Source organism: Macadamia integrifolia, chromosome 3, assembly GCF_013358625.1.
Source record: "Macadamia integrifolia cultivar HAES 741 chromosome 3, SCU_Mint_v3, whole genome shotgun sequence".
Classification (NCBI taxonomy): domain Eukaryota; kingdom Viridiplantae; phylum Streptophyta; class Magnoliopsida; order Proteales; family Proteaceae; genus Macadamia; species Macadamia integrifolia.
This window is the reverse complement of record NC_056559.1, coordinates 32,720,326-32,734,651: the sequence shown is the minus strand read 5'-3', so window position 1 is coordinate 32,734,651 and position 14,326 is coordinate 32,720,326. Positions and strand designations below refer to the sequence as shown.

General features: G+C 36.7%; 3 protein-coding genes across 3 annotated transcripts in view; all 3 read left to right on the top strand.

Annotated features, from left to right (window-relative positions):
- LOC122074379 lies at positions 1–6,900 on the top strand. The gene is made up of 3 exons (XM_042639204.1): positions 1–1,409; positions 1,705–1,781; positions 5,499–6,900. The coding sequence occupies exons 1-3, from the start codon at positions 278–280 to the stop codon at positions 6,651–6,653; spliced, it is 2,364 nt and encodes a 787-aa protein (XP_042495138.1). The 5' UTR covers positions 1–277; the 3' UTR covers positions 6,654–6,900.
- A 3,878-nt stretch (positions 6,901–10,778) lies between these two features.
- On the top strand, positions 10,779–11,716 carry LOC122072645 (TMV resistance protein N-like). The gene has a single exon (XM_042637019.1). The coding sequence runs from the start codon at positions 10,839–10,841 to the stop codon at positions 11,385–11,387; it is 549 nt and encodes a 182-aa protein (XP_042492953.1). The 5' UTR covers positions 10,779–10,838; the 3' UTR covers positions 11,388–11,716.
- Positions 11,717–11,720: 4 nt separating this feature from the next.
- LOC122072644 (disease resistance protein RUN1-like) overlaps positions 11,721–14,326 on the top strand; it is a 4,986-nt gene continuing 2,380 nt past the window's right edge. Inside the window, exons 1-2 of the mRNA XM_042637018.1 lie at positions 11,721–13,840; positions 13,974–14,285. Coding sequence (XP_042492952.1) covers positions 12,647–13,840; positions 13,974–14,285 — 1,506 coding nt within the window. The 5' untranslated portion in view covers positions 11,721–12,646. The remainder of the gene's footprint in view (positions 13,841–13,973; positions 14,286–14,326) is intronic.

Here is a 14,326-nt window from a genome sequence, read left to right as displayed (position 1 = left end):
TAAAGACTAGGAAGGTTTCTCACCAAAATAAAAATGAAAAAAATAGAGACTCAGAAGGTTTGCATAATTTATGCTATCCCATGTATTTGATGTAGATAACCTCATACTTTTAATCTTCCTCCTCTCCAGATTTGAACTTCTCTTTACTCTTTCAAACCAAACTCTATTCTTCTTCTTCTTGGCCCCTATACCCTTTCTCTGATCCTCAAAAGGCAGCCATTAACTTGCCCCTTCTCCTTAGCAGATCCAAAAAAAGACCCAAAAATTAGATGAAAGCATGGAGGAAGTTGATGACTTTCAACCTCTTGTTTTGGATATTGGATCTAGAATGATTAAGGCTGGATTTGGAGGCGATGATGCTCCTAGAGCTCTCTTCTCAAGTGTTGTGGGAAGGCCAAGAACACATACAGCTTCTACAGTAATAAGAGATGCGTATGTGGGCGATGAAGCTGAATCCAGAAGAGGTATTCTCACATCCAAATACCCAATTGAACGTGGGATTGTTACTGATTGGGATGACATTGAAGCCTTAGTTCATCACACCTGTTACAATGAACTTCGCGTTGCTCCTGATTATCATTCAGTTTTCCTCACTGGAGTTCCTTTCTACTCCAAAGGTCACAGATTGAAGATGACCCAGATAATGTTTGAGACCTTTGATTTCCCCTATGTGTTTGTTGAAATCCCTGCAGTACTTGCTCTCTATGCTAGTGGTCGTACTACAGGTATTGTGCTGGATTGTGGTGATGGAGTTACCCACTCTGTTCCCATCTATGAAGGTTACCCAATCCCAAATTCAATTCAAAGGATTGATCTTGGTGGGTCTGATGTTACAGATGCTCTAATGAAATTCATGATCAAGAAAGAATCATGTTTGAATTCGAAAATTCTATTTGATCATGTGAAAGAGAAGCTTGCCTATGTGGCTTTGGATTATGAGGTTGAGTTAGAATCCACAAGGAGCAGCAGCAATAGCAGTTCATCAACTGAGAAGAGGTATGAGCTACCCGACGGTCAAGGAATTACGATTGGGGAGGATCGGTTTCGTTGCACAGAGGTACTCTTCCAACCCTCTTCAATCATGGGGATGAGAGTTGCAGGGATTCATGAAACCATTTATAATTCAATCATGAAGTGTCCTATTGATACAAGAAGATATTTTTATGGTAACATTGTAGTTACTGGTGGGTCAACCATGTTACCAGGCTTTACTGATCGTCTAAGAAAGGAGATCTCAGGACTTGCCGCTAGTAGGATGAAGATGAAGGTGGTGGTGGCACCACCTGAGGGGAAATACAGTGATTGGATTAGAGGGTCACTGTTGAGCTCATTTAGTGGTTTCATGAAGATGTGGATATCAAAGGAAGAGTACTATGAAACTGGGCCATCTATTGCTCAGTTGAAGTATTGCTTCTAGATTTGGCGAAAAAGCTTCTCTTTGATCTGAATGTCACATTCAAAGTGAGGAAAAACCCATTACCCCTTGCATCAAAACTACTTCTATTTGTGTCGGTTGGTTGTGGGTTCGATTTTCAGTATGTCCCACTATCGTTCATTGGTCCTACGGAAGCATCGCTTACCATACAATGGCTTGTCCTTGGGGCTATGATCACTACCATGGAGTATCCTTTTTCTTTACCAAAGAAAAAAAAAAAAACTACTTCTATTGATATTGTTGTGTATTATGCTACAATGGATTATCAGTTATCCTTCCCAGTGAGATCAGAATCATTTTTAGATGGATCATGTTTACTTGTGGTGAAACTGTTTATGAGAAATCGGTTGCACCAAATATGAATTGAATGAAATTTAAAACTGTCGAATCCCTTTTCTTGCATTTATTTTCTATTTCCCTATTCCTTTTCGTATACCTAATCTGTAGCTTCCCCAATATTCATGAAAGAGTATAATTTCCTCTGCATAATAAGGATAAGGAAAATAGAATCCTGATGTAAATAGTAAACACACTAGAGCATCATCTATTTATAAACAAACAAAAGGCAGCTACAAAGCAAAATGTTAAACACTATATAAAGTGATCACATAACCAATGATAGGAATTATTATCTAAAATCCTTGATTTTTATATGGAGTGTGACATCACCTCATATGTATCCCTGTAATATCAATACATGAAGTAGAATAAATAGAATTAAAGAATACAAGGTGAAACTGATTGTGAACCAACACTACAAACTGCATATAATCTGGATAGCAAAAATCGAGTAGAAACTAGTATAATTGGACAAAATGCAAAATGATTTTGATTTTTGTTGATTCTTATCTGAGGGAATTTTGATTTCACCTTATCAAAATATAAGCCAAATCGAAACCAGACCAATTGACACCCTTATCCTTTTTTATTGTTGCATTAGATAACTTTTGAGAATAAAGAAAGAGACATTTGAAAAAAAAAAATGTTATTACTTATTAGTTCACTAGTTTGTTGACGAGAAGTTATTTAAAAAAAAAAGGGGCATAACTGGTGCACATGGGGGCGATACGACCAGCCGCCTCCTTGAAATGGAGAATGATGCCTCTATTAATGCTTGCTTGTGCACTCCCATCGGTCCTCACGCATGTGTAAGAGCCACACTCCCTTACAGGAAGTACTTCCCCATTATTTAATTTTATGTATCTCCCCTATTTTCTTTAATTGCATTTGGTCATCTTCAATGAAATGACTTAATTATGTTTAACTCTTTTTGTTGGTAAAATAATTATCTTTAACTCTATTCTTTTGTCTAGCAATACTTGTATTTCTTGAGAGAAAAATCTTAAGGAAGAAGAATGCTGCCTAATTGTGTGGCTCCTATGTTCAAGCACAAAAGCACACGAGATTACAATTTTACCTTGTGAAATAAAAAAATGTCATCCATGTTGATATCCTTGCATGCGCTTTCATTGGCCTCTACTAGTGTAGGGGTCACGTGACTAGGCAACGATCTCTTGCTCAAAAATAAATTGAATTTAACATTTCATAAACTTGAAGAATAAATATTTTGAGATTAAAAATGTGTGATCACGAATGGATATTGTTGCATTTTTATCCGAAATATTAACAAGCCGTTCCTCTTTCCAGGAAAAAAAAAAGTAGTTCCTTTATCCCACAAAGAGTTTCTTGCTTATTTCTACAGACGGAAAGTTAAAAAATCATCATATAATAATTGAGAGAAAAAAATTAACTTGAAAAAATAACTCCAATGGATTTAAACTTCAAAATTTTCATTCGCATCAGGACAACTTATGTAGTGGTCGGCCAACTCAAGTTCACATTACTTCGCTTCCTCAATCCCCCCCCCCCCCGGTTACTAAACTGTCTTTTATAAGCAACCTGTTGAATCTCATTCAAGTTAGTAAAAGCTTTGCTTCTTGTAGTGACGCCCGTAATGCTTCTCTTCATTTGCGTGCCTCCTTTCAGCTGATCTATGACCACCCTCTTGTGCTAGTTGATCTTTAAGGCCATTCGAACAACTAATGATTCATATTGATCTGTTATGTGTCCCTCCATCGAGCATTGAGTAGTCCTCTCATTGACCTAGAAATGCTTTCTTAGAATGCACACCATCTCTTTTGGAGAGAATTATATGCCATGGGAGAGAATTAAGTTCAATTGGAGACTATTAAGGGCTATGGCACAATTCTACCCCTATTTCCACTCTATTTGAAATCTCTCAAATGAGTCATGGTAATCGCTAATCAATGCTAAAGAGGTAAATAATAAAAAGGAGTGTGTTCCCTCTACCGCCAGGGTACTAATTCTGGAGATTGAAGGATCCCAAAAACGAATCTTACAATGGGGGGCTATTTAAGACAATTCACTATTCAAGGTGAGGGTGTGTGCAAAAGGGTTCCACACTTTCCCATAATAAAATTAGAAAAAAAGATCGCTGCCTGGTCGTGCTCCTCAATGTGGTCGATGCCTGCTTATGCTCTCTCATTGGCCCGCATGTTGGTGCAGAGCCATGCAACCAAGTAGCAATCCCATAAAATTAATAAGAAATTGGAGGAAAAGAATGCTGCCAGACTGTATAGCATACACTAGCACATGTCTTTGTCTATCTCTCTTCTCATTTCTACGAAATGATATATTTGCCCCCTATTGTGGGAGAAGAGAGATAGACACAAGGAATCACTAATATATGCTATACAGTCAAACAGGAAACTCAATTCCAAATTAAAAGTTTAACTATAACAACCAATTTATTACCTTTGCACGTGCTAATGCTCTTGAATTTGGAATCTAAACTTCTGTCACTTGCGACAAAATTTACAAATAAGCAATGATCGAAATTAGATTAGACTGTTCAATCCACAATAGACAAAACCCTCCTTACAAAGGAATCTGCACATTTGTGATAAGCGTAACATGCCAATCTGTTATATCATATTCCTATTAAGACGACATACACAATTATAAATCAAATCTTTTGTTTTATTCATAAAAAACTATTAATAAAATAAGTATAAAGTGACAACTTGTAATATCATATTTTCCCCAATGACCATATATAAAAATCAAGTCTTTGTTTTTTAGTAAACAAATCAAGTCTTTGTTTGCAAATAATATATTAATACAACGTAGACACTTGGATTATCATTTTTTTTTTTTGGGGAGAATAGGATTATTTATTGAAGAGCGTTCAATGCAAGGTATCAGAAGTAGGTAAGTCAAACAACCAATGAGTGAAAAGTGTTCAATTTACCGCACATGCATAAGGCAAGTCTTTCTTAACCAAAGTGTTTAATGTAGAAACACAACCCTAAAAATGATGGAGAAGGTACTGGAAAAAAAAAGAACAAACAATGTATATAAGTTTACGAGGTTCAGTAAGATTGCCTACGTTCTCGATGAAATGAGATTCTACTTCATTATCAATAGAGAATAGGGTTACATCGCTCGTCCTCACACCTCTCAGAATTGCTTATAGAAAAAGTAAATCTCGCTATAAATATATAGCGAAAAACCCTGACACCGAAAAGTACAAAACTACCCTCAAATAAAAAATTCAAGTGGGGACTATCAGGGGGCCTGCACCAGTGCTCCCTAGATTAAACTGCAACGAAATACAAGATACTGTATACTAACATTTAATGTCCTATAAAATATTAAGCACCTCAATAAGAGAAAGAAGGAAAGTTGTGGTTAAGCAGCCAGATGAGCTCTTCCTCTAGGCACTAGATTCCCTCCAAAATACCATGAAGAATTCAACTCTTAAAGCTAAGGCTGGATTGAAGACTTGAAGTATAATTAATCAGGTCAGTAAGGTTTACCAAAAAATAATAATAATAATAAAATAAATATAAAAATTAGGCCAGTAAGGCAATTTGGTTTGAGTTTTAGTTTTGAAGCATTTCACATTTTCATTTATATTCTCTTATTCTCTTCTTTTGAGTTAGTAAAAGCCAAATCAATTCTTCTTAGTCCCCTCTACCACACCTTTCTCCTCTCTGCCCTTCACTTCTTCTCACCCCTGAGAATGAAGTCCTAATTACAGAAACCAAGCATGGCTAACTACGAGGACAACCCACCTATTATCCTTGATAGTGGAAGTGGAACAATAAAGGCTGGATTTGCAGGCGAAGAAGCTCCAAGAACAGTGTTCCCAACCTTTGTAGGTGGACTAAAATATGATGGTCCCCTGTTTGAAATAGATCAGAGAAAGAAGAACTATATAGGAGATGATGCCAAGATCAATAGAGGTATTTGCACATTAAGATACCCAATTGAGAATGGGATTATTACTAACTGGGATGACATAGAAAGTCTATGGCATCACACCTTTTACAAACAACTCTGTGTTGCTCCTGAAGAACAACCCATTCTCCTTACTGAACCTCCTCTCAACCCAATTGAGAACAGAGACAATATAGCACATATGATGTTCGAAATATTCAATGTTCCATCTCTGTATGTTGCAATCCCAGGAGTTCTATCTCTGTATGCAAGTGGTCATAGAACAGGTATTGCATTAGATTGTGGAGATACAGTTACCCACACTGTCCCAATTGTTGAAGGTCAAGTCCTCTCACATGCCATTCTCAGGGAAGATCTTGGCGGCCGAGACGTTACAGAAGCTATAATGAAGGATTCTAAGATCCCTCTTGATATCAAGGACAGCGCCGAGCGGGAAATTGTTTGTGATCTGAAGGAGAAGCTATGTTATGTAGTGAATGACTATGAATTGGAGTTAAAACAAGCTTTACAAAACAGGGGATTGATTGAGAGGTGCTATGAGTTACCTGATGGTCAAGTTATTACTGTTGCTGTGGAGAGATTTCTTGGGCCTGAGGTGCTGTTTCAACCATTGTTGATTGGGAAAGAAAGTGAAGGGATTCATGAAATGATTTATAATTCTATCTTGAGATGTGATGAAGAACACTGGAAGGATTTGTATAGTAATATTGTGATTAGTGGTGGGTCTACATTGTTTCCAGGAATTGCTGAACGTTTGAACAAGGAGATACTAGTGCTTGCTCCTAGTAATAGGAAGATTAAGGTGGAGGCGCCACCTGAGAGGAAATATAGTGTTTGGATTGGAGGATCAATCTTGGCTTCTCTGCGTTCATTCCAGCAGAATTGGATATCAAAGGAAGATTATGAAGAATCTGGACCAGACATCCTACACAGAACCCACTTTCAGATTCGGTGACTTGTTTTGAGAGCGGATCAGGTTCCCATAGGAGAATCACAGGACTGATCCACATACATGAAATCCACACAAGGAAGAACTAGGTGGACCTGATCCACACTCGTTTGTTGTTGCCTTTTTCATGAGAGAGAGAGAGAGAGAGAGAGAGAGATGTTCTTGCTTTTTTTTTTTCGTTTGTTGTTGTTGTTGTTGTTGTTTTTGTGTGCATCTTCTCCTTAGATAGGCAGGTGGCTAAGAGCAAACCTCTTATTCAATTCAATGCCTCTTTAGTTAGAACTGCAGGTGCAAATCCTTAAAGCATGATTTCATCAATGCCTCTTTTGTTTGGACTCAAATTCTCTGCAGCAGGCAATGAGTGATAGTGAGGATCTAATGGTTGGGGGGATCTTGACATGTACCCCAGCAGTCAGATGCTCACTGTCACTCACTGCCTGCTGCAGAGAATTATTAAATGTGTATAACAATTAAACTTTTTGACATAATGATATATCACTTTCAATTTATTTTTGAAAACCCTTTTACACTTTCATCTTAAAATTTTTTGAGAATAAAACAAAAGAAACTCAGAAAAGGATGTCAAATTCTAAACACACTAACGGAAAAAGAGTGCTCCCTAGTCATGTGGGCCCTATGGCAGACATAGGAGGATGCAGAATTACCGCCTTGCCCTTTGTAAAATCACAAACTTCCATCCTTGTTGCAGCCCCTACACATTCTCTCATCGGCCCCCACATGGTGTAGGCCTGTAGGGGCTACATGATCAGGCAGTGATTTCTTGCCCTACACTTATAGAGGTCTTTTGGGGAATCTATTTTAAGGGGTGGTCCCTTCAGCATCATTGAAGAGCAAGGGTCATGACTCTGAAATTTAGGTTAGAATGGATAGAATCAACCAATTCGACTTAGAATCAATAGGAGTTAATTTGACTTAGAATCAATAGAAACAAATCTCGATTAACTCTTATACCATGCATATTGAGTCTAGACGATTTTCATTGATTCTCAACCAATTCTTTGACAATTCAAATAAGAATCAATTGAATTTGATCCCTTGCCAGATTCTGAGTTTTTAAACCTTTCTAAAGTTTTTTTTTTTTTTCTTTTAGAGGGAAGTGTTTTGGAAGTGCGGTTCCTATGCGTGTGCAAAGGTCGATGAGAAAGAACGAGGAAGCATCCACAGAGGCATTATTTTCTATCACCATGTGTTTAAGCACAAGGGCCACACTCCCCCTGCCGAAAACATTTTCCCTTCTTTTAAATAAGCGAATCCTAGCTAAAAAAATATATTTGGAGGTGACATTATAGAATCAACAACCTAATAGATGCTACAACTACTACCCTCTTAGCAACCTGATTAATGCGATAGCTACTACTTTCACTCTCTCTCTCTCTCTCACATTCATTTTAGCAGAAAAATTATATTGAATAAGGGAAAAATAAATTACTCTGTCTGGGAACATGACCTAAGCCAATGCTTTCATGAGTCTATCTCTCTCCTCCCCTATGAAGCACCTCTACCCTTTGTTTGAGGGAGGAGAGAGATATACATAAGGAATGCTGGCAAATTACATGATTACCCATTGGGTTTTCTTCTACAAAACTGCCCACCTTATGTTTAGATCACCTAATGTTTTGGTTAACAAAAATACGAAAAATTAGGTCTGGGTATACAAAACTACACAAAACACTGATTCTCCCTCAACTATCTACACTTTTTATACTTTCTTACCCCCATCTTCTTCTACCTCCCTCTCTGACCATCACTTCTACCCTATGACTGGCTGTTGTTGATTAAATAGCATCAATAAGATCAACCGATAAAGAGCCCTGATAAAGTGGGATCCATGTATTCTTCTTCATCTTCTTGCATTGTCTTCTTCACCAACTGGCAAGCAGAAGGAACACTACTGCCTGACACTAAGGCACCATTTGACAACGTTCCGTTTCTGCCATTTTCTTGTTCCAAGAAACGGAGAAACAACCTAAAAAGCGTTTGATAAAGTTGTTCTGTTTCGCCCGTTTTTAAAAACATAAATCAAAATTTATGACTATTTACAATTTTAGAAACAACTATGACAAAACAATTCGGACTTGTTTCGTCGTTTCTAGAAATGAATTTGAGAGAAAAAAAAAAGGCTGTTGTGCTCGATAAATCTCTCAACTATTTAAACCTAAAAAGAGGCAACTGAACACTCTCTCCCTTTTGGGCATCCAATGATACTATTGGGTTTTTTAGTGACATTATGTCTGTAAAAAACGTTTCGAGAAACATGCTTATCAAATACCAAAAAAATCCGTTTTTATTTTCAAAAACGTGAAAATCCATTTCTGTTGTCTCTAGACACAGAAACAACAGAAATGTTATCAAACGGTGCCTAAGAGAAATGCAATAAAGACCTTTCAATGTTTTGCTTGGAGGGACCTAAAAAGGTTAGATAGACCTACAATGGCTCTAAGAAATTATAAGTGTAGACATGTATAGCTTAGGGTTAATAATTACAATTATAATTTTAAAGAAAAAAAATTGAAAACTGAAAAAGAAAGAAGACAAGGAATCCATGTAACTGACTCCTTTTACTTGAGAAACAAGGGTATGGGTGTTTTTTCATAGTTTATTTTCACTTCCCCATGTATGTGGGTGTGAGGATCGGATCACAAGTGGGTGACATTCTTTCTCTAAAAAAAAATCGGTGATCCATATCGAGAATAAGTTGTCGACTCACTTTGGAATTGGTTGGGACCGAATTCAATTTCTGTCATTTTAAATCTGAATATTTTCACTCAGATTCATATGAATCAAGATTTTCAAATCAAAAAGCTGATTTCAAGTTGATCTTAATCAAAATTTTTTACAAACTGAAAACACAAAATGTCGAAAAGATCCTCTCCAATTATTACGTGCTCTAATTAATTATCGATCCGTTGAGCGGACTTGGGACGCGTGCCCATCATTTTCTGTGTGGTCGTATACTATATTATCTTGGTAATCAACCACTGACCCATAAGTGGTTGGGACTTGAAGAAAGGGACGACGTAATTTATATATTCTAATTTTTTTGGTAGAATTTATATTTCCTATCCTTAAAGGCAAAGACTTTCATAAATTAATGACTTAGTAAAGACAAAGACTTGCATAAATTACTTAGAAAGGACAAAGACTTTCATAAATTAATGTCATAGTAAAGACAAAGACTTGCATAAAAAATTTATAGGATATATATGTGGGCTTTAAAAAAAAAATAAAAAAACTACCTATAGAGTATACCTATGCCAAGACACTAGCTGTGAAAACATGGCGTTGCTTCATGCATGTTTTTCCATTGATTATGAGTGTTAATGTGTGCATACATTATCGGGTAGCTTTCTCTAGCATAAGAAAATATATATGTTTGAGTTTTTAAAAGTATTGTTGACTTTGTAATCTACACCAAATTCATCAATTTTGAAATAGTTATAAAAAAAAAATTGCCAATATAAATTAATTACAAAAAAAACTATCTGCTTGCATATGCCTATGACTAGAAACAGGCGAATACGAAAAGGCTGGGCTGTCTCCCTATCTCATGTGATGGACATGCCTTTACGTAGTCTCCCATTAGTCTGTGTGTTGGCATAGTAGTCGTATTCTCGAGTCTCATTGCCCTTGTTTGTACTAGCACCAAGACAATTGAGAGGGCACATAGGGGTATCAAGAGAATATGGTTTTTTGGATTTCACAAGGGTGTATGCGCTATCCTTTGTGTTTGGGCAGCCGTGCGACCAGATTACATTCTTTTAACCAAAATTTAGTGGGAGAAAAAAAACCTTGTTATCTAGCGTTTCCCATGCCAGACACAGCTGGGGCACTGCTCTTTTCACACCTAGATATGTTTGGTCGCCGGAGCCCGTCGACGAACACAATTCATTTTGCTTAGTTAGTATATGGGGTGTAATAAACGCTCCTTGATCTGCACCAGACACATGGGGCTGCCAAAAGATGCTTCCACCCATGTGAAACCCTTAAAGAAAAAAAAAATATATATTCAGCAAGTTTACAAAATAGAATAAAAAATAACAAGTTGTGGTTTAGATTTCTATTTCAATAAATGCAGATTGGGCAGTCTCCCTTCTCTGTGTGCCTGCCCTTTCATTTCCTCTTTTTCTCTCTCTCAGAAAATTGTAGCTTATCTAATCTTGTGCTTTATCCATGGCTGCCAAGAAGACCTCTGAAGCCTCTTCTTCCACCAGTCGATGGAAGTATGATGTTTTCTTAAGTTTTCGCGGTCAGGATACTCGCACAAACTTCACTGATGTCCTTTTCAATTGGTTAGACAGGGATAGGATTCTCACCTTTAAAGATGATGTAGAGCTAAACAAAGGAGAGAATATCTCTTCTGAACTAATGGCAGCCATTAATGGTTCTAGGATTGCCATTATCATCTTCTCTGAGAATTATGCTTCTTCATCTTGGTGCCTTGATGAACTGGTGAAGATCTTTGATTGCAAAAAAGATGGCCAACTACAAAAAGTTCTACCTGTTTTCTACAAGGTGGATCCATCTGATGTTAGGCATCAACGTAACAGTTATGGGAAGCCATTTGAGGGACATGAAGTGCGTTTCAAGAATGAAATGGAGAGGGTGGAGAAGTGGAGGGCTGCTCTCACTAACGCTGCAAATTTGTCAGGGTGGCACCATGCGAAGGATGGTAATGGGTATGTCTTAATCAAATCCTATTTTTCATTTTTGTTTTGCTAACGATGGGTATCCAGACCTTTGGCCAGACTAGTCCCGTGGGCCTCTTAATCAAATCCTATCACTTCTTTATTTATTACTATATTTGGCTTCTACTTCTATGGTTCTATCTTCTATCTCCCATGGATTTTTTGTTTCCGCATTCTATGTTTGGATGCTAAGAAAAGGGGAAAAAAGATTAAAAAAATATTGAATTTAAATTTAGAATTGAGTTTTCCTAAGGCCATGGTGAATGAGAAGGCCCTTCGCGAACCCAAACTATAGGGGGAGAGGGGGGTCACATCTGAACCGTATCATCATTCAGTCATCAGTGAAAAAAAATTGCCCTTAAATTTATGTCTTATTATTATTATTATTTATTTTAGGTGGGAGGGGGAGGATTATTAGATTGAAGTTATGATTCATTTTAACCAAAGGACCAAAAAAAAAAAAAAACTACTGATCTCAACTCTCAAGCATAGTTGTAAAAATTGGATTGGCCCGGATCGAATTGTTATCAGCTGAGACCGATCCACTTGTAATGTATAATGGTAAAAAAATCTGGTTAACACTTCACTTGTGCAGCCTTCCAATACCAATATGATATCGGTGTGGTCTAATTTATTTACCTGATCCATATTGATATTATATTGGTATTGGTAGACTGCCCTCTTGATACTCCTTGTGCGCATCTCAAGTCCCACAATGAATGACTTTTCATTTAACATGAGCACAAAAAAAGTTGGTCCTAGATATAATAACTAAGAAAAAATGTCCTTTTAACTGAAATACATACATAGATATAGATATGGGACGAAAGCAAGAAAATGACACATTTTAGGGGAGGTTTGAGATGATAGTTTCAAATTAGGGTTGAAAATAGAAAAGGGAGATATGGGATTGGGAGATATCATAATTTAGAAGTTTCATGAAATTATATAAGTGGTTTAGTAGTAGCTTTCTTTAAGTAGATGGCAATAGTTTTATCTATAAAAAGGAAAGTCAAAATTTACAAGAAGGAATTGGCACTAAAAGTCTTTTGGTCTTTAGAAAATTAAAAACCATTAAAAAAAAGTGGATTAAGCATTGGGTGAGAGAAGCCTTGTGGGTAACCCATCCTCCTCTAATGTATAATTTGGATAATTTTGATCTTCCAAGTCAGTCCATAGATGTAAAATCCCATCTATTGTAAGCCAAATGGTCTATAGTGTTAAAAGCAAAATCCTTTTACCAATATTGGCAATTGGTAATACCTTGACTCTAAGCATACTTAAATTTAATTTATGCTTTCTTATAGTTGCTGCACTCTTACTTTGGTAACTAAAGTTTTATTGTGCCTTTTTATTTTTGTTTGCATAAAAATCATCAGACATGAAGCAGAGGTTATTATAAGGAAAATTGTTGAAGAAGTGTTGACAATAGTAAACAAGACACGCTTTCAAGTTGCAGCACACCCAATTGGGTTAGATTCTCACATTGAGCACTTAAGATGTCTGTTAAATGATGAAATGAATGCCGTTCGCATCATAGGGATATATGGCTCTGGTGGAATAGGTAAATCAACTATAGCGAAGGCCGCTTTTAATGATATGTTTAGAAATTTTGAAGGTAGCAGCTTTCTTGCTAATGTTAGAGAGCTTTCGAGACCACCAAAGGGTTTAGCTCTCTTACAAAGAAAACTTCTCTCTGATATATTGAAGAGAAAAGACAAAGACATAGACATAGACAATGAGGACGAAGGAATCAATATTATTGAAAAACGTCTATGCTGTAAAAGAGTTCTTATTGTTCTTGATGATGTGGCTGATATGGAACAATTTGATAAATTGTTTAGAGGGCATGACTGTTTTGGTCCAGGAAGTCGGATAATTCTAACAACTAGAGATGAACACTTGCTAAATAGGCCAGAGGTGGATGAAAAATATGCAGTCAAGACAATGAATCAAGATGAATCCCTTGAACTTTTTAGCTTCCATGCCTTTAGACGAAATCATCCATTTGAAGACTTTGTGAATCTCTCAAATGATGTAATACAATATGCAGGGGGCCTTCCGTTAGCTCTTGTCATTTTGGGTTCTCATCTTTACCAAAGGAATCAAGATGAGTGGGAAAGTGAATTGAAGAAAATAAGCAAGATACCCAATCGTCAGATTTTAGAAAAACTTAAAATAAGTTATGAGGCATTAGATGATATCAACCAGACCATATTCCTTGATATATCATGCTTTTTCATTGGAAAAGACAAAAATTTTGTAATTACAATTCTAGATGCTTGTGGTTTGGAGGGAAAAGCTGGAATTATACTTCTCAGAGAGAGGTCTCTGATAACAATTGATGAAGATAACAGGCTACGAATGCATGATATGATTCGAGATATGGGAAGGGAAATTGTCCGAGAACAGTTTCCTCGGAAGCCTGGAGGACGTAGTAGATTGTGGGACAATGACGATGCCATTGATGTATTGGTAAACCTCACTGTAAGTATTTATAACATAAATGAATCTCTTATCATATAATGATTATTAGCAAATAGATGTGAAAATTGTCCCCACTCTAAGTATTGTTTGTTCTAGCATTTCCTTTTCCTTATTAATTTCTTTCCTATATCAGGGAACTGATGCAGTTGAAGGCCTCCAATTAGACTTGTATCGATATAATGTGGAAGAGTTTGGCCTATTGACCATTGAAGGATTTTCTAAAATGCCTAATCTGAGATTACTCAAAATTGATATTCCAGAATCCAGCATCAATATAGATGAGGAACATTCTCTTCAAGAGGGGGCTTCTTGTTTCAGAAACTTAGTTTGGATTAGTTGGGAAAGATTCCCCTTCAAATGTATACCAAAAAATTTTCATCTAAGGAAGCTTGCTGTTCTTGACATGCAACTGAGCAATCTCACAGAAGTTTGGAAGGAAACCAAGGTATATGCCACAATTGATTTTTTAAAAAAAAAAAAAAAAAT

What these genes read in the sequence shown, in the direction of transcription:
- LOC122074379 (XM_042639204.1), top strand. Translation starts at nt 278, where the DNA reads ATGGAGGAAGTTGATGACTTTCAACCTCTTGTTTTGGATATTGGATCT. An exon ending in TATTGCTCAGTTGAAGTATT is followed by an intron (nt 1,410 to 1,704) that starts GCTTCTAGATTT and finishes ATGGATTATCAG; the next exon opens with TTATCCTTCCCAGTGAGATC. An exon ending in AAACTGTTTATGAGAAATCG is followed by an intron (nt 1,782 to 5,498) that starts GTTGCACCAAAT and finishes TCCTAATTACAG; the next exon opens with AAACCAAGCATGGCTAACTA.
- LOC122072645 (XM_042637019.1), top strand. Translation starts at nt 10,839, where the DNA reads ATGGCTGCCAAGAAGACCTCTGAAGCCTCTTCTTCCACCAGTCGATGG.